This window comes from Poromitra crassiceps (genome assembly GCF_964638095.1).
Source record: "Poromitra crassiceps genome assembly, chromosome: 20".
Taxonomy (NCBI): Eukaryota; Metazoa; Chordata; class Actinopteri; order Beryciformes; family Melamphaidae; genus Poromitra; species Poromitra crassiceps.
The window spans coordinates 17,069,661-17,091,804 of record NC_139637.1 but is presented as its reverse complement, the minus strand read 5'-3'; the positions used below and the strand labels follow the sequence as shown (position 1 = coordinate 17,091,804).

General features: G+C 47.6%; 1 protein-coding gene across 3 annotated transcripts in view; it reads right to left on the bottom strand.

Annotated features, from left to right (window-relative positions):
• tns2a (tensin 2a) overlaps nucleotides 1–22,144 on the bottom strand; it is a gene marked incomplete at its 5' end in the record, with an annotated part of 86,104 nt that overhangs the window by 3,123 nt on the left and 60,837 nt on the right. For 2 of the 3 annotated variants that reach the window (XM_083656755.1, XM_083656757.1), the window contains 22 exons: nucleotides 375–404; nucleotides 871–939; nucleotides 2,068–2,236; nucleotides 3,053–3,130; nucleotides 3,398–3,475; nucleotides 3,716–3,811; nucleotides 4,839–4,970; nucleotides 5,067–6,301; nucleotides 7,221–7,386; nucleotides 7,718–9,271; nucleotides 10,391–10,507; nucleotides 10,741–10,806; nucleotides 13,813–13,942; nucleotides 14,463–14,538; nucleotides 16,345–16,405; nucleotides 16,918–17,030; nucleotides 17,918–18,001; nucleotides 18,586–18,650; nucleotides 20,537–20,659; nucleotides 20,804–20,854; nucleotides 21,218–21,401; nucleotides 21,883–21,932. In XM_083656755.1, coding sequence (XP_083512881.1) covers nucleotides 375–404; nucleotides 871–939; nucleotides 2,068–2,236; nucleotides 3,053–3,130; nucleotides 3,398–3,475; nucleotides 3,716–3,811; nucleotides 4,839–4,970; nucleotides 5,067–6,301; nucleotides 7,221–7,386; nucleotides 7,718–9,271; nucleotides 10,391–10,507; nucleotides 10,741–10,806; nucleotides 13,813–13,942; nucleotides 14,463–14,538; nucleotides 16,345–16,405; nucleotides 16,918–17,030; nucleotides 17,918–18,001; nucleotides 18,586–18,650; nucleotides 20,537–20,659; nucleotides 20,804–20,854; nucleotides 21,218–21,401; nucleotides 21,883–21,932 — 4,727 coding nt within the window. The remainder of the gene's footprint in view (nucleotides 1–374; nucleotides 405–870; nucleotides 940–2,067; nucleotides 2,237–3,052; nucleotides 3,131–3,397; nucleotides 3,476–3,715; nucleotides 3,812–4,838; nucleotides 4,971–5,066; nucleotides 6,302–7,220; nucleotides 7,387–7,717; nucleotides 9,272–10,390; nucleotides 10,508–10,740; nucleotides 10,807–13,812; nucleotides 13,943–14,462; nucleotides 14,539–16,344; nucleotides 16,406–16,917; nucleotides 17,031–17,917; nucleotides 18,002–18,585; nucleotides 18,651–20,536; nucleotides 20,660–20,803; nucleotides 20,855–21,217; nucleotides 21,402–21,882; nucleotides 21,933–22,144) is intronic. The other variant, XM_083656756.1, reaches the window with a different exon arrangement.

Sequence of the window (22,144 nt, the reverse complement as noted above, 5' to 3'; positions counted from 1 at the left end):
CCTGCTAACATTGGGTTAACTGCAGTGTCAGAATTAGTATAGTGTAACATGGGGTAATAATGTGGAATTTGATTGCTATTATTAAATTATGTTCGCTGGGATGGTTTTTGGCCAAGGCTCGCACGCGATCCGACGCCATGCACAGAATCTAATATCACTGACTTCTCAGCCACAGGCAAATAAGACCAGACACACTGAGAAAAACAGACAGTTACACACGCGCGCACACACACACACACACACGCGCACACACACACGTACGTACGTACGCACACACACACACACACACACACACACACACACACACACACACACACACACACGCACACAACACGCAAACACTCTGTCACACCAAATACACACAGAGGACTTACTTAGCAGTGCTGCTGTCTGAGTTAGTCCACCTAAAAGCCAAGAGGGAGAGAGACAGAGAGCAGACTCAGACACACACATACAGGCAGAGCTGCCAAACGGGCCGGCATCCACAGACAGCATGCGCACACACATCGCAAAACACTAACAAAGAGACTAACAAAGAGTGTTTCCTCGTGCACACATTCACGCGCACACGCATACGTGCGCACCAAAAAAACACGTGCTCACAACAGAGACACAGGTCCATCATGCAGAGGGCTCACAGCAACGAATGCAGTGAATGATCATGGGTGTGAATGGATGGATGATGTCATGGGTGTGATGGATGGATGATGTCATGGGTGTGATGGATGGATGATGTCATGGGTGTGACGGATGATGTCATGGGTGTGACGGATGATGTCGCTCGCTATGCTTTCCGCTGCTTCCCGAGGTTAGTTCTGATTATCAGCTGAAAGAATCACACGTGAGATTTGTGTTTTGCGTCACACCCACCTCCTGTCCTTGGGGTCGATGCTGCTGAACGTGACGCTGTTCACTGAGTAGTGCCTCCGGAAGAACAGCCTACAGGCAGAAGGATAGGTGAGACTACAGAGACGGCTAAACACACAAGGCGTTTTTTTAAACGCTATAAATCTGTAAATCGGTTTAGTCTCAGACAACCATGTCAACGCAATAAAGTTTCCTTGACAGCTGTTCTCCCACAATCGCATTGTAGGAGAAGCACTGTGGAAAATTGACTGTTTAGATTAGATAGACTCTTTTCACGGGGGCCATATTGTGTCGAAAAGGCAGAATAAACACAGGTGCAAGCAAAACACTAACAAGGGTTTCCAAATTCCAATCATGGAAGTTTGAAACCCTCATTAGTGTTTTGCTTGCACCTGTGTTTACCCTGCCTTTTCGACACAAAATGGCCCCCATGAGAAGGGTCTATTGACTTTGATCCCTGCACTGAGTCACTGCAGCAGAGAAGATAAGAATTAGACAAATGGTGAGTATTGAAGATAGTAAAATAAATGCCCACCACCATCACCCTGATATATTATGCATAACCAGTTATGCTAATGAGAATACTGATGATGCTAATTATGCACAAACGATCAAATATTTCTGTCAACATACTTGTCTTTACATAACACATGGGTGCTATTAATATGAACGCCGTGCCTTAAAGCATTAAGGAGTTATAGCAGTTTCAAGAAAATCTGTTTTGTAAATGACATGTATGAAGCGAGGAGCTCTAAAATCCACATCCAAGATCATCTACTCTACATGACGTTTCTATCACGTGTTGTTCTTGAAGTGTCTATACAGACAGATGACACAGACACAGACAGTACCAAGACATCAAGACAACATAATTCCCATGTGTCCCGTGTACCATGGTGGGAGGGACATGACAAGCAAACATACTGAAAATAATACAGCCGATAAGAAAGAGAGATGCACGTACAGCATCTTCATTAACATACTATCTTTGCTGAGATACTCTGACATTTAACTTTAAGACATTTAGCATATGACTTAAGTATAAAAAGAGTACAACAGTGTAACACGCTTAACCTCCTTGATCACCTATATCACAACCAACCACAGTAGATGTAATGAGATATCTTCTCTTGGCCCTAGAATGATGTTCTAAGCAGCGTTGCTCCTCCTAAAGCCTGGGGGAGTGTTTTAGTCTCTCACCTGCGCTGGCTGTCGGTCAGCGTGATGCCCTGGGACGTCACCTTGAACTGGACCACGGTGGCGGCGGGCCGTGGGTTGCGACCCATCGTGGCATCCGTTGCCTTGGCGATGGCCTGGGGGCCGGTCAGAGACTCCGTCTCCACAGAGTTCAGGTAGAGGACGTTACAGGCTGAGGACAGACAGACAGACAGACAGACAGAGAGGCGGGCATGGTGACCAATCAGATTGGGGGTAAATTATCCCTAAACCAATGAAGCTGTCCTTGTCCCTAAGCTTGAGCTTGGCCTGGCAAAATCAGTGTCATGTCTTAAGTCACTTCACAGACAGGCTTCTATATTGGTTTTTACCAGTTTTATTCCTGCTGTATTTGCCCATGTTATTCTTCTTTACCTCTGTTTTCAATAAGTTCTAATATTTCTGTTCTTTATCTTATTGGCCTTTATTTATTATTGTATTGAAAAGTGTTATACAGTAGTAGTAGTAGTAGTAATAGCAGAAGAAGAAGAAGAAGTAGTAGGAGTAATACTAGTAATGGTAGTAATAGCAGTACTGGTAGTATACATCTTTTTTTATTTTAATTTGACTTGTTATTTTTTTTTTTTTTCCCGACAGGGACCAATGGACAGTCACAAACTGTCCCAGACTTAGCTAGGAAGCTAAATTTCATCTGCAGTCCCTGGGTCCCTAGATGATACAAGGACAATCAAAAACACAATAAAACAGTTACAATGTAAATCTGATACACATGCATGTACATACGGTAATCTAATTTAAGTAAAAAAAAAATACTAACATAAAATACAACACCTACAAAATAAAAATAAAAATAAAAGATGCATTGTTTAGCATTGCTTGTTAATGATTACATGATTGTTGGGATTTCAGCCATGATTTTAGTTGTGGTACTGACACTTTGCCAGACAGCTCCACCCGAGGCTGTTTGACTGGAGCGGAGTGGACTGGACTCCAGAGAGGGTGAACTCACCTGCTCCTTGTTTCAGCAGGTCAGCAGCTGTGCTCATGTTACTGACCGGCTGGACGTCCTGCGCCTCTCCCATCAGGTCTAACAGCATGGAGACACACAAGCAGGACGAATGATATCACATAGAATATCACACACATGTGCCATAGAGATCCTGCATCTCAAAGCACATCTTCCACTTTGAGGTTTCCCACTAAAAGACTTCTTGTTTAAATGAGCTTTTCATGCCTTCTCTGATTTGTCGTTGAAATGGATTAACTTGTCAGAGATCATTTCTGAAAGAACAGATCCCCACCGTCATGCCAAAAAAAAGGGAGGGGGAAAAAGAGCTAATGAATGAGTACCAACCTTTTTCTGGGATCTTCAGAGCGCAGGGCAAAGAGATGGGTGTGATGGAGTGCTGGTAGACCAACGCAGATAGACTCCCTGTGGATGACAGATGAACAGCAAATGGCTCAGTAAATCATGCGTCCCCTTATATTTTCAACAAGGACTATGTGCTTATTAACAAAATGGGTTTGTTATCTCTCTGTATCCCTCCTCAAATTGCGCCCCCCCCCCCCCCCATCAGTGGCACTTAAAATATTTCCCCTGGGGCAGACATGAAAGTACTGTACCCTAAAGACAGACATGAAAGCACCCTAAAGCCGGCGGAGGGCAACTCACCAAAGTAGGGCTCATTCTGGCATCCCTTAATCTTGACCCCTCGAGGGCCCGTCTCGATCAGAAAGTGTCTGACCAGCTGTTCCAGGGGGTCACTCACTGCAGCACACACACACCACATACCCCCCACACACACACACACACACACACACGACGACACATTTGATGTTACCCAGTTGGAAATATTATCTTTCAAGCTTAATGCAGCATCTGCTGAATGACTCAAAATGTCTTGTCAAATAGCTCAAACAGCTGGTCTTTGCTGCTGCTATCCACAGCCAGGAAACCATAGTGCAACAAGTATGGAATAAGTGATGAGCTGCGACCAGAGTGAGGCAGGTTATCTCTGTATCCCATGACTCTATAGACCCTTCTCACGGGGGCCATTTTGTGTAGAAAAGGGCAGGGTAAACACAGGTGCAAGCAAAACACTAATGAGGGTTTCAAACTTCCATGATTGGAATTTGGAAACCCTCATTAGTGTTTTGCTTGCACCTGTGTTTATTCTTTTTTCTCCTGATTTTTTTATCCCATTTTTATCCCCCATTAGTGCTAATTCTTAATTTATTTATCCTGGTTACTGCTCCACCCTCTGCCGATCTGGGGAGAGCCGAAACTGGCTCCATGCTTCCTCCGAGACATGGGCAGTAGCCAGCCGCTTCTTTTCACCAGACAGGGGAAGCTTCACCGGTAGGACATAGCACGTGGGAGGATCACGCTATTCCAACCAGTTCCCCTCCCTCCGAACAGGCGCCCTTAACGACCAGAGGAGGCACCACATCAGCAACCAGAATATTGCTTTGTTTTGGTGAGGGGGTTCCTATATGAAGGAAACCCCCAGGAGGCACGGGGAGAACATGGGACCTGTGTTTATTCTGCCTTTTCGACACAAAATGGCCACCGTGAAAAGGGTCTATTATGCACAGTGAAGTTTGTTTGTTTGTTTGTTTGTTTGTTTTTTCTTTCCAACCGACAACAGAGTGACTTGTAGGTGCTGGTTCACAGCAACAACAAAAAAAGTGATTTAAGTCCAACCTATCCCAATGAGTCATAATAACATTACTGATGCATTGGTAAAACGCCGCACAGAAATCAAAGTGCAGATAGATTCTGTCATGGTTCTCACCCTTGCTGCTGTGGGTGCTGATGTTAGGAGGAGGCGTGGCCACCTTTAGGGCGAGGCCGTAGGCCCCCTGGAAGGAGTTACTGTCCCTGAACAGGAAGGCCCCGGGCTCTCTCTCCTTCAGCGCTGCGATGGCTATAGGCAAACAGAGGCAAGATGTTAGGAACGCTTCAGTGCATAATACTGTATTCCTTTAGTGACATGGCAAACAAGAGTTCTCGCTAAAGTCACCTTGTTCTCTGGAGATGCCAGGCTTGTACCAGAACCTTGAGCTGTCCTGGACAAACTTCACACTGACTCGATTCACGCTCTCAGACTCCACGGACACCACTCCGTCAATTTCGCCGGCAGGGGGCGCCATTTCCCCCACCGTGGGAGAGAAGGTGACATGGTGCTGCTGCTGCTGCTGCTGGGCGGTGCCGGCCGGGGAGGGAGGCACCTGACCCACGGCCGCTCTCAGAGTCCCCACCCCGCCGTTGGGCGAGCCTGGCTGGGCAGACTGCCGGCGCTTCTCCGGGAGCGGCGGCTGCGGGTGCGGGAGGGGGATGGAGATGGTGGAGTAGTTGGAGTAGGAGGGAGGAGGGTGTAGCTGAGGGGCGTTGGCGGGGTAGCAGTTGAGCTCCATGCCGGGGTAATGGTGATGCGGGGGCGCTGCGTGCTGGTGGCTGCTGTGGTTCGGATGGTGCAGGTCGGGCCCGCTCAACATCAACCTCCGACCCAGGGTGGCGAAGCCCGGAACCGGGGTGTCGGAGACGGGGGAACCCTCCATACTGCTGGACAGGGGCTGGGGGGAAGACGACGAGGCTTGGTTGGGCGACGCGGGGGCGGGCGTTGCGTTGGGGACGGTGGAGCCGGGTTTGGGGGCTTCTGGGGTGGGCTCCCTGGGTAGGGCCGATCCGTTGACCTGGCCCTGTGCCGGGCTTGGTGCTGGAGATCCAGGGGCTTGGGTTAGGGTCTGGCTGTGAGGCTGGGACGCCGTCCGTGCGACAGCAGTGGGCAGTGCAGCAGTCTCTGTAGGATGGGGGGTGTGGAGGGTGAGGGGGCCAGGCTGGGAGGGTGTATCCGATGCAGGCGATGCTTGGCTCGGGGAGGAGGGCTCCTGGGTCGATGCGGTCGGTGTGATGGGGTTAGGAGAAGTAGGGCCAGTGTTCTGGTTCTGCGTGGATGAAGTCGTCGTTGTCGTTGAGCTACAGTGGTTCTGTTGGCGGGCGGGTGAGGGCGGGCCGTTGGGCACAGCGCTGTGGTTGGCAGGCTCTGCGTGCGGAGGCGTGGATACTGTGTGTGAGAGTGTGTCTTTGGCAGCCTGTGCTGGGGATGAGGGCTCTGTGCTGTGTGTTTGGGTCTGCAGGGGGTCCTGGATAATGTTGTTATCATAGCAGGGTCTGTCCTGCGGCTGGGGAGTGTCGTAGTCACTGTTCAGGATGTCAGTCGTGCGGATCTCATACTCTCTCCCTCCTAGACCGGGACTGAAGCAGACAGACACGAGATCTTTGAGTATTCAAGTGACTAACGTTACGTAGCACCGCACATGATAGGACGAGCAGTCCTATACTATAAACCTTCAACCAATCACTTCCTCAAACAAACTCTTGCTCTCCAATCACATCCATTCTCCTGCGGCATTTAAAGAGACACAGACATGCTTGTAATCTGAATGTGAAACATTATTAAAAATGTTGTTCAGTAGTTATTTTACTGTTGTGTGAATTATCATTCCCTCGCTACACAGCACCTGAGCTACTAACCTACTTCCTGAATCTTTACGGCGATCACATTGGCTGAAGGCCGACATATCAGTGTTTCCCCGCCCTCGATCTTGTCCGCTTAGTGGAGCCGACAACCAGTGTTGGGCAAGTTACTTTCAAAATGTAATATACTACATATTACTAGTTACTTTCATTTGAAAGTAATAAGTTACTTTACAATATTACTTTCTGTGTAGAGTAACTCGTTAACTCATTACACTACTTTTGCATTACTTTTACCAAAATAACAGCAGTAGCAGAATGACATCGCCGCCCCGGAACCATCCCGAAAAATAATTTAAACCATCTTGATGTCAGTGTAAACAATCCAAGATTCTAAATCTTATCCTTTTCCTTTGTTATTGTCATCTGTAGTGGTTATTTGCATAAAAACACAAAGTAACTCAATTTGTAACTTGAGTTACTTGACAAAGTAACTGGTATAATATTACTGAAATCCTTTTTGCAATAAGTTATATTACTGAGTTACTGCTAAAAGTAATATATTACATGTAATATGTTACTTTTGTAATGAGTTACCCCAACACTGCCGACAACCATATTAAATTAATTTAATTCGTGGTGGATATAAATGATAGCAGTAGCTGCCCCCTCCTGGTAGAGAGTGGACGTGGAATACCTTTCCTGCGTGCGCAGAGGGCTGCTGGTGTGGACAGGAGTGGACGGTCCAGACATGTCGGACGGTGTGGAGCAGGCAGCGTGGCCGTCTCTGTGGACCCTCTTGAAGGAGCCCTGGGTAATGTGGTCCCTCCAGCCCACGCTTTCACCAGAACTACGGAGGCCATCTGAGAAAGCAAAAAGGATCATTAACGGCATAAGAAAAAGGCTTAATATAGCAATTAGATTCACACTTCCTTTCCTGTCAATGTGAACGTTGATGTTCTATACTTTAAGAGCGTACCTTGTGGCAAAATCCTGAAATGAATTATGCACACAAATGACTATGAAGCTAAGATGATGCATACAGGAGGAAATGTGGGTATAGTGAGTAAGAGTCATCCCTCTAATTAGCACAGATTATTCAATGCGCCTCGTTGTTGACAAATCCATTCGCTCTTCATTCATTGTGAAAGACAACACATTTGTGAATATCTCCGTTATTTGAATCTCACTCACCGGTCTGTGAGTCAGAGCCATATGACTGCTGCGAGTCTGGATGCGGATGGTGGCCGTTGCTGTGGCTGCAGGACCCCGGCATGGAGGAGGCGGGGGGCAGAGGAGAGGTGTTCTCCGACTGGTACCCCGAGGCGTAGCCCCTGCTCTCGGAGGGCGAGGGCTGGTAGGGCGAGCAGGGGCAGGCCTGGTGGGGCGTCTGGTACCCGCTGCTGCTGCTGCTGTACTTCAGATCCAGGTGCGAGTGCGCGTGGGAGCGCGACGCCTCCGGATAGGCCGGGTGACCCGACGGCAAGGGGTCGAAGGTGAACGCCGGGAGGTCGTGACCCTGCGGAGCGTAGGAGGTGACGGTGGCCCTCCGGTGCCAGTAGTCGGCTTCTCTCTCCCTCTCCCACTGCAGCTCGGCCTCTCTGTCTCTCTCCCAGTGCAGGGACATCTCCCTGCCTCGCCTCGGCCCCGGTTCCCTCTCCCAGTGCAGCTCCGAGCCTCTCGGTAACTCCGCCTCCCTGGCTCTCCTCAGCCCCACCTCCCTCTGCTGAAGCTCCGCCTCTCTGTCCCAGTGGAAGCTGTCGCCTCGGTCCAGCCTCAGCCCGTGGTAGGCCGCCGAGTCTTCTCTCCTGATGCTGCAGTCCCTGCAAGGGCAGCTGGGGGGCGGCAGACCGTCCATCAGCATGATATCATGGTAAGTAGGGCTGGTGGAGCGCTTGGGGTGGTGCGGGTGGGGATGGAGGTGGCTGTGGGACGGAGGAGGGTGGTGGTAGGGGCCGTAGTCGTCCCCTCGACAGAACATCCGGCCCGGGGCGGACAGAGGGTGGGGAAGGGGGTGGTTATGCGGGTGAGGGGCAAGGTCCGGGGATGGGTAGGGGCACAGGTGGCGAGACGAGGGCCCCTCTGAGCAGGAGCGGTGCACGTAGTGCGGCGGGCCACTCTGGCGGTCCCACACCAGATCTGGAGGTGGGAGGGACTGGTGGGAGTGGGGGCTGTAGTGTTGGCACAGATCCATGTGTGACGGAGGTGCCGCTGAGTTGGGGCTGGCAGAGGGCGTGGCCCCGTGGTGCCCGTTGGTGCCGGGAGCCCGGTCCAGGCAGTAGCCGTTGGGCATCAGGAGGGTGCGGTCGCAGCCGGGCTCGGCGCAGCGCTGGGACCGGTAACCGGCCCGACAGGAGCACGACCGGTTGAGCCTCAGCGTCCCGGTTCGCTCCGACTGCAAGGAATCGCCGTCGTCCAAGATGGCCGTCTCGCGTTCTCCGTCTCGGTTTCCCTCGATGCCGCCGAGAAGACGCTCCAGCTCCTCCCGTTCCTGTCTGGTCGGGGGCGGCGGGCGAACGGGCTCGTCCTGCCGTTCGGCGTGGCCGGATGACTGGTTGGAATGGCTGGAATGGGCTGAGAGGACGGAGTCGGAACTGGGCGCGTGGAGGCGATTGGGCCGATCCTCTGTAATGCCCGCCTCCGGGCTGCTGCCATTGGTCGATGTGAGAGAGCCAGAGCCGGGACCACGGCGCTTCTTTATCTGAGCGTAGAGACTACCATCTACAGGCCCTCTGGTGTGGGCGATGTCTGGCGTAGAAAGACAGAGACGAGACAGGCGTTCAAACAACAGCACAATTTCCTCTAACTGACACTTTAAACGCTGGATGTGCTGTGGCGAATCCCTTCCAAGCTCATTGTCTATGTACAGATTTAGAGCCAATGTTTGCATATTTCAGCTGCTTTGACAGCTGCTATGCCTGTTAGTCATTTCATTTAAACCGGTCCAGTTATCTGTCATGGAACGGGGCTGAGATTGACGGAGTTATGCAGAAGCATGCAGGGGCAGCATAGGTAGTGGTGAGCCAACTCCCTCTCATTATAATCATCTCTTTATTAGCGTTACATTTGTGGAGACATGTAGAGTTCGGCCTCGATCAGACAGATGGCTTATTTTTAGCAGCCTGGGGGCGGCTTTTTCTACATGTTTTCAATGAGAGTGAAGCGTTCTGCTCGCCGCGTGTCTCCGCTCTGGAGCCTACAGGAGCGCCCTGAACGCCTCCGATTGAAGAAAAACAAACGTCAACTCAGAGCGGAAATGCGTCGGACGTCATTTGTGTCTTTCCAGCTGACCAATCACAATGCAACAATGAGGCAACAACAAATATGGAGAAAGGGAACGTCCTGGTGGAGAAATTTGGACTTTGTAATACGTGAATTCACGTTACTGGAAGTTGTAAGGCTAGTGCAGAGGTTCTCAAATGTTTTTCAGCCAAGGACCCCTTACAAGATAGAAAATAATACCGGGGACCCCCTTATTCTGATTTGTGATTTTGGGCGAAGCTTAATTGTTTCCACGGTAATGTGCTTGACTTTTAAATTGATATGTTTGTTAGATTAGAATGTAATCCATGAACCATATTAGATTTAAAGCATAAAATATTTTCATTGAACTATATGAAGCTTTTGCAATTTTATTTTTCTGGAAACTTTTCGCGGACCCCCTTGCAAAGTGCCACGGACCCCCATTTGAGAACCACTGGGCTAGTGATCTTAAAGGCAGTATGGATACTGGGACATGTATTGGAAATATTTGGTAAGCGTTTGCTTGTTTTTCACAACACTGTATTGTCTGCAAGATGAGCTAACTGACTGGTTACGTCTTGTCAGCTGATGAAAACGCGCTCCGATATCTGATTGAAGCCTTACCTTCCAGGCTGTCCTGGTATCTCTGGTTGAAGTTCTCATAGGAGTCCCAGCGAACCACCGGGTCAGCTGTGTTGTAGTCCACTGTGACAGCCGGGTCATTCTTCTGGTACTCACGGCCTAGGGAGGAAGACACACACGAGGTCGTTCTATAAATTCATTTGATGGCGTTTTATGGCGTCATTAGGTCGTATATACAGATGGTGCTGAGAGAGGGAGCGTGACACGTCACCTTTGGACACCTCACCTTTCTTGACCCTTCCTTAATCTGAACTATTCTGGATAACAGGTCTTTGCAAGTCTACACATTCTACACATCCCGAGTTCAGCCCCAGAAATCTATTTAAACCCACCTTTGATCTTCTCCGGTCCAGAGGAGAAGACAAACTCCACCGTGGCGTCGGACGGGAAGCGCTCATCTGGAGGACGAGGAGGAGGAGGAGAAAAGAGATCTTCATCAAAACATTATATTCATATACAGTGTTGGGCAAGTTACTTTCAAAATGTAATATACTACATATTACTAGTTACTTTCATTTGAAAGTAATAAGTTACTTTACAATATTACTCTGTGTAGAGTAACTCGTTACTTATTACACTACTTTTGCATTACTTTTACCAAAACAACAGCAGCAGCAGAATGACATCGCCGCCCTGGAAACCTAGCCTAGGTAAACCCAGCCCCCACGTGACCTGCTCTCTCAGTTCCCAGTCACTAGGTGACTGAGAACAGGTCTGAGAGCAGGTCACGTGGGGGATGGGTTTACCCAGGCTACTGGAAACCATCCCGAAAAATTATTTCAACCGCCTTGAAGTCAGTGTAAACAATCCAAAATTCTAAATGTTATTCCTTTCCTTTGTTATTGTCACCTAGAGTGGTTATTTGCATAAAAACAGACAGTTTGATTAGGAAATGATTGTATCCTTTTTTTCATTATGTGCTTTGATTTAATACAATGTAACTCAATTTGTAACTTGAGTTACTTGACAAAGTCACTGGTATAATACTACTGAAATCCTATAAGTAATAAGTTATATTACTGAGTTACTGCTAAAAGTAATATATTACATGTAATATGTTACTTTTGTAATGAGTTACCCCCAACACTGTTCATATATAAACAAGTCTTCCTCTCCTCTTCCCAGAGATCATGGCGATTAACTGCTTTTTCTAACTTGAAAATAAACTTGGCACTTTAAGATTGTCTAATACACGTCGGGGGCCTTAAGGCTTTTCAACCTCTAAGTGTAAATGTAATCTCCCCCATGAGACCCAGGCACATAGCAGTGCATCTGTGATGTGGCGACCTCTTCAAAATAAAAGACCCCCAGCCCACAATCCCATTTTGGGGCCCTGACCATATAGGTTTTCAGAGCTGCGTGAACTTTAAACGCTGCGTTTACATTTCTAAGTAACGCTTAATTGAGTCTAATGGGATCGACGACCACATGTCACGCAGCATCTCCTCCGTGCTTTTCGAGTCACGCATTTCTTTTCGGCCTGGAAGGATTCCGACACGCTCGGAGAACGTGAAACCGCCGAGGAAACGAGCTAACGAGCGCGTTCATTATGGAATTAAGCAAAATAGAGCAGCACACAGCAAGCCTCCCGTTCGGGAACACTCGCTCCCCCCCGCGTGTGTAAAGTCGATCGTAAAGTCGCCCGTTCTCACTGCGCTCGCCTCCAGAGAGCCGTCATTACATCACTATGTCCTATATATGAGGATTATGCAACGCCTAATAAGGATTTCATTTTCAACCACAGTGTTATGAGGCCATTCTAGGTAGCAAATACCTCAACATCCATTCCCACTATGCTCATTCACAGAGCGATTACATCAATTAGTCTCAATATGGTGATTATCCTACCAGTGTTGAGACATTTCATTCCGCAATTGCAATTTAAAACTATTCAAGGATGCAAAATGAGTATATATATATTTTTTAATCTAGCCTTGAGGGAGACGTATTATTTGTTCTGGGGATCCAGTTTATATAGGGATCCAGATCCAGATGTAGCCAGATGTGGAAAGGCCATCATTTTACGTGATGTAAACCCGCACAAGAGGAACACTTGATCAAATCCTGCAGTATGAATGCAGAATAGGATGGGGGGGAGAGGATGAGGAAGGGCGGGGTCAGAAAAGTGTCTGGCTTGTTTAGTCTTACTTCAGGTGTGGTGCTGGTGGTTGGGGTCAAGCACAGAGGCCAGTACAATGAGTGCAGGACAATCGCAGGAAACTATTTTAAAACCCATTCACGGTTGACACACTCTGAACCGTTCTAAATGACACTCATCCATGCAGGCTAAAACAAACGAGAAGAATAATCGGCAAATACTTTTTGAATAGTCTCCCCCACCCTGGTATCCCCTTTGTTAGTGAATGTGAAGACCTGCATCATTTGTGGACTATAGATTTTCAGGAAAGTAGCTAGGCATGGGAAAATAGCTGCTCACCTTCCTTGTTAATTTTGAACAAATCAGACACCGTCTAACCTGCTCGCCTTCCAAATTGGATCTGCCCCCCTCCTCCTTCTCCTCCAGTCGTCTCCCTAACTTTCCTCAGCTCAGCTCCCCTCCTCCTCTGCCAAACTAACGTACCAGTGCAGGCTTCATTCAGCTCCCCCTGCCAAACTAACGTACCAGTGCAGGCTTCATTCAGCTCCCCCTGCCAAACTAACGTACCAGTGCAGGCTTCATTCAGCTCCCCCTGCCAAACTAACGTACCAGTGCAGGCTTCATTCAGCTCCCCCTGCCAAACTAACGTACCAGCGCAGGCTTCATTCAGCTCCCCCCCTGCCAAACTAACGTACCAGTGCAGGCTTCATTCAGCTCCCCGCTGCCAAACTAACCTACCAGTGCAGGCTTCGTCCAGCTCCCCGCTGCCAAACTAACGTACCAGTGCAGGCTTCATTCAGCTCCCCGCTGCCAAACTAACCTACCAGTGCAGGCTTCGTCCAGCTCCCCCCTTGCCAAACTAACCTACCAGTGCAGGCTTTATTCAGCTCCCCCCTTGCCAAACTAACGTACCAGTGCAGGCTTCGTCCAGCTCCCCCCTTGCCAAACTAACGTACCAGTGCAGGCTTCATTCAGCTCCCCCCTTGCCAAACTAACCTACCAGTGCAGGCTTCATTCAGCTCCCCCCTTGCCAAACTAACCTACCAGTGCAGGCTTCATTCAGCTCCCCCCTTGCCAAACTAACGTACCAGTGCAGGCTTCGTCCAGCTCCCCCCTTGCCAAACTAACGTACCAGTGCAGGCTTCATTCAGCTCCCCCCTTGCCAAACTAACCTACCCGTGCAGGCTTCGTCCAGCTCCCCCTGCCAAACTAACGTACCATTGCCGGCTTCATTCAGCTCCCCCCTTGCCAAACTAACGTACCATTGCAGGCTTCATTCAGCTCCCCCCTTGCCAAACTAACGTACCAGTGCAGGCTTCGTCCAGCTCCCCCTTGCCAAACCAGAGCTGGGACCCGTGGATGGTGCAGGTGTGGAACTGCAACCTGAACACCGTGTCTCTGTCGGCACTCTGGGCTCGTCTGTGGTAGCATTTCACCTGCAGGGGGCAGCAGAGAGATGCAGTATGAAGTATAAGGATAGGGACTGTAAATTGAAAGCTTTGTGTTGTTAAATTAATTACAGCGAAATAGTTTTATTCAAAATTGAGTGATGCATATTGTTACAAAATGTTTGACTGAACAAAATTTAAAACAAATGATGGTACAGTACTTTGTTGAAGATACTTTGTCATCTAAGTCACTTTTTTTTGTGATATTGATTGATGGAACTAATGATTATTTTCCTCCAAAATGGATATGTAGCATTGTGGAATATAGTTTTTGTGTGTGAAGATAGTACTGTAGCTCTTTTGTGTCATGCAAATATAATGGTAAAAGAGACTTGTTAAGGGTTTACTTTTTGGTAGCAGGTTGTTTCTGTTAAAAGGTCAAAGTTGAGTCATGATCACAGCCCCTCCCTGGGCAGCCGTTTCCCTTTACATAACTGCCCCAACGCGCTCAACTCAGCATGATGTCATACCCCAACACGCTCAACTCGGCATGATGTCATAAACTCACCATGATGTCACCCTTTAGCAGCAGCGCCGGCTCGATGGTCACACACAGCCGCCTGCCTCCAGTGCCTTGCAAGTCGCTTCAGACAACACAACACAAAACAAGTCTGTTAGATGACAAGACACACACAGAGCCAAGGCAGGTGTACGATCACATACGATCAGTCTTTTGTCTTTTGTTTGAATGATCATTGAATCCAAAAAGTCTCCTGTCAAGTTAAATGAGCCTGGGGTTCATTGCAAGTGCTCAAATGTTGGTTAAACTATGATATTATAATCATTTTCTTATTGCAAAGGATGGTAAACACTTTACACTGGCCACATTCCAGCATTATATGAACCTGTTGCATGAACCTATGAAGGCATCACAAGTGTTTGTGTCTCATGAGAATGTTCCTCGTACATCAGGTCCTTGCAAGGGTGTAACATCGTGTCGCAAGAGTCCATCTGATCCACTGTGTCGTTGAAGTCATGTCACACCAAAAAGCAGATGTCAATATCGTCACCCTCTTAAAATAATGGCCTAAGTCACTTTTTGAGGAAAATTATATTTTTTGCTTAAATCATCTCTTCGTGATGCTGGCCACCTCTGGTAAAATGGCCTAAGTCCTTCATTGAAAAGATCATGCTGTTTCAATGGCCTATGTCAAGCGTGTGACTTAGGCCGTTTTATTTTTGCCTAAGTCAAGACAATGTGACTTAGACAAAAATAAAACGGCCTAAGTCACACGCTTGACATAAAATGCAACTGTAAGTCAGGCCTAAGTCACTTTTTTTTGCCTAAGTCACAATGGCATGTTCGTAAATTGGCCTAAGTCATCTAATCATTTTATGTTACATAATTTAAAGTGTTATTTGTATGTCAATAGTCATCTATTGTCATAACATCTTTTAGTGGAATGATTAATAAATATCATATATTCTGTATTTGAAAAAGTGACTTGGGCCATTATTCTAAGAGGGTGACGATATGTTTCTCTCTGTTTGCCTCATTGTGTTTTATGCCGTTTGTGTACTTCTCTACGCATGTCTCTTTCATTATACTGCGGCTGCGAGGGAAAAGCGTCTCTCATGCGAGGAAAATACCCCGCCTGAGGGACAAATACATGCTACTTATCTGTGTTAGCGATCAGCGCTGTGGTCGAGCCGAGTGATAATAATCCTCTTGAGATGAACACAAAATAAAATGGAAGATTCTTTGGCTCACCGTCTGACTCTCATAAAGTTGTTATCCACAATGAAACAATCAAGGAGGTGTTTTCATGTAAATACTGGCGTGTAAAGATTCACCATCTGTTATCTTAGAAAGAGCACATTGAAATTGTCTGCAAAAGGACAAAACAAAGAATTTGGTTTCTTCGCCTCTTTTCGGGCGAGTAGATAAACTCTTATTGATTGATTGATTGATTGATTGATTGATTGATTTTAGTTTTTTACTTGTGTTTGTACACTACTTTTAAGTCAAAATTGCTCCACCAAATAAAAATGTGCTCAAAGATTGTAGATCAACCACTTGAGAAACTCTATGAACCAGCCTACTATAATTTTTATTTTTATTATAAGGTTGGCCAACAACATGGCCTATGCCTCCAACCATGTCCTGAAGAGTGAGTACAATTTGTTACCTTCAAACTGGACGTATAGGGTTCCACCATTTAATAAGGTTCAATTGAATGTACGTTAAAGGGCTTTGAGTATTGTCTTCTGTGATTGTAATGCTGAATGTATGCATACCGTATCTTTGTGTGTGCAGTGTTACTCTTTTGTGATGTTGTAAACGGAGCTGGTCTGAGGCCAGACAAATTTCAGACTTGCTCTGACAATAAAGTATTATCGTATCGTGTCGTATCGCATCGCGTCGTATCGTGACGAGAGTCGAGACTCACTAAATGCCTGAGGTGTAGACCAGCTGCATGGACTGGTAGATCTTCAGGAAGGGGTAGTAACCTGGTGAGAACAGAGAGAGAGAGAGAGGGGGAGAGAGAGATGCAGTGTTACCAAGAGGAACATGGAGGAATGTGCTGACTGCCTCCCCCTCCTCGTCTCCATCATCAGATTAAAGACAAACAGACAAGTGTGTGTGGGTGGAGGGTGACGATGACCATCTAAGAAATCTGCAGTCGCTAACAACAAGTGCTGCTGTCATGCAGAAGGTATGCTGCTCACAGAGCATCGTGTCATGACAAGCTGTAACACACACACGCGCACACACACACACACATGCACGCACGCATGCACGCACACACACACACACACGCACACACACACACACACACACACGCACACGCTCTGCATGCACACACACACACACACACACACACACACACACACACACACACACACACACACAGTTGTGGGCACATAGGCATAGTCAGGTAGGGCAGAACGGGCAGACATGTGTGTTTCGGGAGAAAGACGATTTGGATGCAGGCACAACTAACTAAACATCAAACACACACCTCCTTCACCCTGGAAGTTGGGAAGTGACGGGATGAGAACTTGGTGGAGAAAGAGAGGACTGCTGTTCATCTTGATCGCCCCAGAGAGAAGACCACCGAAGTAGAAGATATACCTGAGAGAGAGAGAGAGAGAGAGAGAGAGAGAGGTAGAGCATGTCAAGTACACCGATAGAGGAGACAGATGCTGCAGTCAGAGTCCCAGGCAGGTTTCCTTAATGTAAGTGAAAAATAAAATTCACTTATTTCAACATGTTTCAAGAATTCTGCTGAATTGCCATTTCCTTGACACTAGCAGAGCGATCCAGCTTATACTGACACTTGACTTGTCTCTAGAAAATTCGGGGGAAAAAAGTGAAACTGCATTGAAAACAAGTGGAATCCCCACCCCCCAATGTTTCACCTGCTGTAAGAAAAATACTATTTTTGACTTTTGAATCCGCCCACTCCACCAAGCCAGAGCCGTGTATATAGAAGAGTCGTGACATCTCCATTCACTCCAATGGACCAGTTTTTTTACTCTCAAGAGTTCCAGGAAGTAAGGTTCTGGTGGATTAAGCAGCACTGTCAAGTTGCAGCAAAATGGACAGTTTGTGTTGTACACATTTTTTTTTTTTTTTTTTTATCAAATTGTACATTATCAGCTTTATTTTAGCATTCAAAAGTAGCACGAGACCCCTTCCTGGCTGTTCATTGGCTAATGAGTCACACATTTTGGCCACTCTCTCTCTAAATTGCTCTGCACCAAGCTGACTGCTTCTGTTGACATAGAGAGAGATAAAATAACAGCAACATGTTCTGGAGGCCAGAAGCTATTCTCCCTTTACGGTCCCCTTTAAGTGGGATGCAAGGGAGATGTCTTCAAAAGTCTCTGCTAAAAAGTGGGAAGCCCTCGCCCCATCCCACCCCACCATCACCCTACCATCACCCCACCACCACCCCACCCCACCATCACCCCACACCCCACCATCGCCCCACCATCACCCCTCAGTCTGGACTCTACCTGTTTTGGGACGGCTGGAGGGAAGAGGACACCTTATCTTCACAGAACTTCCTCATGGCAAGAGTACTGAGGGCCTGGTCCGCACTGCACACACACACACACGCACGCACGCACGCACGCACGCACGCACGCACGCACGCACGCACGCACGCACGCACACACACACACACACACACACACACACACACACACACACACACACACACACACACACACACACAGAGAAACTTTTAGCCAACATCTTCCACCAAGGGACTTGCAGCAGACTGTGTAGATGCCAGAAAGCACATGGATAGGATACAGCTGGCTCTGGCCACAGGATAAACCAGTTTCCACTGTTCCTTTGTAAGAACCCGCTGGGCATCATCTATCACGCGACGTATCAACAAGCCTGAATGGAAATGTGTTTACACACTTGAGCTACATCTCACATATACTGTAACAAGTCTTTAAGGATGTTTGGCTTATTCAATCAGTTTTCGCACGTCATTTCAATAACTTTCAATGGTTTCCATGTGTGCGCATATTCTGATGGATGAGAAGAAATGTCACAGTGGAAAATAATTGTGGCTCTTTGGACACACATGCGCGTGCGTGCACACACACACACACACACACACACACACACACACACACACACACACACACACACACACACACAAACTCACCCCGCAGAGATCTTGCTGTAGTGCATGTACGCAGCAATAATCACGCCTGTTTTGCCTTTGTTGCCCTGTAGAGGGAGAGAGGAGACAGCCAGGGTGAAGTCATCTGTGACACTGACTCTCAAACAATTTAGTCCCTATTAGTGCCACAGACCCCCCCATGTGATTTGGTCACTCTCGGACCCTAATCTGGGAATATTTGTATTGTCAGGTATGATTTTTGTACAGAATTCCACGACTACAGTGAAACTATGATCAACATAGTCTTTCTTCTGTATTCTCTAATAAAATGAACTTGTTGTAAATGAAATAATGGTGAAGTTGAGCAATTAATCAATTTTCTGGGGGCCCTCTGGACCCCCCCCAAAGACCGCCTGGTGGTCCCCAGACCCCGTGTTGAGAACCACTGATCCGTAAGACTATGAAGTCACACATCAGCTGATTTCAACCTCAGGTTCTGAGATTTGGATGGAGACGGATGACTTTCAGTTTTTAAAGACCTGGCAGAAGGGAAATGGGGGAGAGACAAGAGAACCACTTTGGATTGGAAAAACAAATTAAAAAGCTCCCTGCGGTGTATTTTCAAACCAGGCGGGTGCTGCCTACTTCCGGACACATTCCACAGGCATTCCGGCCTCAGGTTCCTAAACTGACCCCTATACGGAAAACTAGGCCGACGGCGTCCCCGTCGAAGACCGAAAGACCCCGACGAGCACCGTCGCTTCCTTCGAGACGGAGTCAGGCTAGTTTTCTGTCTTCCAGTGGAGATTCTTCAACAAATTCTTCTGACAAACGCTTGTTTATTCTAGTCCTCGGCATCATCTTGTACCTGGGGAAAACATGTGCCTGTAGCCGGAATGTGCTGGAGAGGCAACAGACCACATATGTAGTCTGGTTTTAGGATCAAGTTCTCCTCACCAAAACCCCAAATTAAAACAATCCAAACAGGCCCGCGGAGCTCGCTCACCCACAGTGGCAGGCCCGCGGAGCTCGCTCGCCCACAGTGGCAGGTCGCCACACAGTATTTTCCTGAAAAGTTGACATAACTAAATCACCCTCTCAACATTATTGAAGCATTATGCTCAACATGGCTGATTTATTTTCTTTTTCTTCGAGTAATGGATAATGGTGGGAATGTAAAAATGTTGATTTCTCAGTTTTACCCAAATTGTTCTTGTTTACTGGCAAGGGTGAAGCTAACGAATTAGCCTCCATCTAGCTACTCTTGTTTCTGTAACTGAGATTTGATTAGATTTTTTTTTTATAGGGGCCAACTTTATAGTGGCCAACAATTTCTGACATTAAGCGGTAAGTGACGGTAAGTAGCATGTGTTTAATTGCATCTTTATAGAGTACAGCGTTTGTAGGCTCTCCAAGTAGTACTTGCATCTGGCACCAATCAAATAAATTATATCTGCATCAAACCGGTTAAAGCATGTGGAGGAAATGTTCAGTTAACTAATTTAAGTTAACTAATTGTAAGATTATTGTTCAAATGTATCCATCATAGCAGCTACTTAACAAAAGGCAGAAAGCTGCCCATCCAGCTGTGTAATTTGTTTTTGCCTGTCATCGTCTAGTTTGCTAGTCTTGCTATAGCTGCATATCACTGCATAGCTAATATGCAGCTCGCTAGCAAGTGGTTTTTAAGGAACTTTTACTCTGAAGACATTTTAAATACTTTTGGTTAAGTCGGTTTTTACAGTACACCACATTTTGCTTTGCTTAAAATAACTGCTTCCAACAACTTCGTGCATATGCGTTAACAAACAAGAGTGGCGTCCCCCTCCAAAGCCGCCCTGCCCCACCATACCTGGAAACACATCTGTAACCCCCCCAAAATATTTTCCTTGTTATTTAAAGGGCACATCTGCATCGTTCCCCATGGCCCGTCAGAGCATGGGAACCAAGGAGGGGTCCGTCTTAAACCCTGCCGGCCCCCCTGAACTCTGACCTTGCAGTGCAGGACCACCACGTGCTGGGGGTCAGAGGTGAGCCACGTCTCCATGGCCTTACACATGGCACAGATCTTATCCAGCGGCGGGGCGTGCAGGTCGGGCCAGCCGAAGTCATGGACCTGAGGGGTGTGGACGGAGGAGAGAGGAGAGAGGAGAGAGGCCCAATCAGAGAGGTTGTACTTGGATCATAACTGAGCATAGCGTTACCGCATTCGTCTTTATATTGAACCGAGTTAACGAGAGTGAAGGAGCGATCGTTCTACCTTCGGATTCAGTCGGCTGATGTCGTGGCGCCTTTCGGAGAGGTTGAAGAGCTGAAACATGATTCACTTTGCATTAGACAAGTTCTCCACACTTCAACTTAGAATAAAAAAGAGATACTTTCACACGTACGCGGTCCTCCTTTCTGGTCAACATGTTATCAAATCCACCCATTCAGTTATCATTGTCTTTGCCCTCCCCAGGGCTCCCACACCTTCATAAACATCAAATTCAAGGACTTTTCAAAGTTGAGCTATTCTGCATCCTCAATTGAATTAAACCCAACACTCATTAGGAGGGATGCAAAATGGCTGCTGCGACATGGCCACAGACAGAAGCAGTGACAGCGCGTGGAAGCGAATTGCTGCCTCTCTCTGCTCCTGGAGGTAACAGTAACTACATCTCTGCTCGCTCACCAGAAACTTGTCCTGGTGTTTGGACTTGAGCATGGCGGCCACCTCCTTCAGGTTGAGCCGGTACCTCTGCTCCTCCAGCGTGGGCGGGAAGAAGACGGAGATGATCCTCTCCGTGATGTAGGTCAGGTCGAAGTCGTAGTGACGCTCCATCACTCGCTCCATCACGCGGTCCACGCTGAAGCTCCTGCGTGGACAGAGAGAGGAGACCAAACATGAGAAGGCAACGGAGGAGGGCTGGGCACGGAGAGCAACATCACTAATCAAATTGGAGATGATTCGTAGATCGCCATCGACTTGAGGGAGAAATTGAATATTCTTCTGTGTGACAAATGTAGGTCGGATCAAAACGGCAACTCGCTCCATCACATCACATGGTCGACACTAAAACTTCTGGAAAAAGTGACGGAGGGACGTCATTAGTGTGATGAGGTGGAAACAAACACTGACGGAGGGACGGCCATTAGTTTGATGAATGACACTGATTGGAGCAAAGGTCTAATTAGTTCTGAGAGACTTTTCCAGACAATTCCGATCTGGAGCGGCGCCAACAAGGCAGGGCAAGCTCGCAATAGCAAGCGTGGAAAAAGCGGGACTTCTGCGACGGGACAGAGAGAGAATTGGAGTCGTTTGAACGAACTGAAACATGGTACATCAATGACGTTTACCTTGGCAGCGTGTTCCTCTGTTTGGTGTAGGTCAGCGACTTGGTGGAGCCCTGGTGGACACACAAAGACAATGCAATCAATTCCATCTCATGGCTCACCCATAATTGACAACAATTATACTCAACTACTGTATACTGTGTATGAGGGGGGAGGGGGAGGAAATGATGCGTTGCTCTAGTCGTCTATCTATAGTGTCAAAAGAGGGTCAAAAATGTGTGGGGTTGGTGTTGGAAAACAAACAAACGGACAATCCAGACACTCC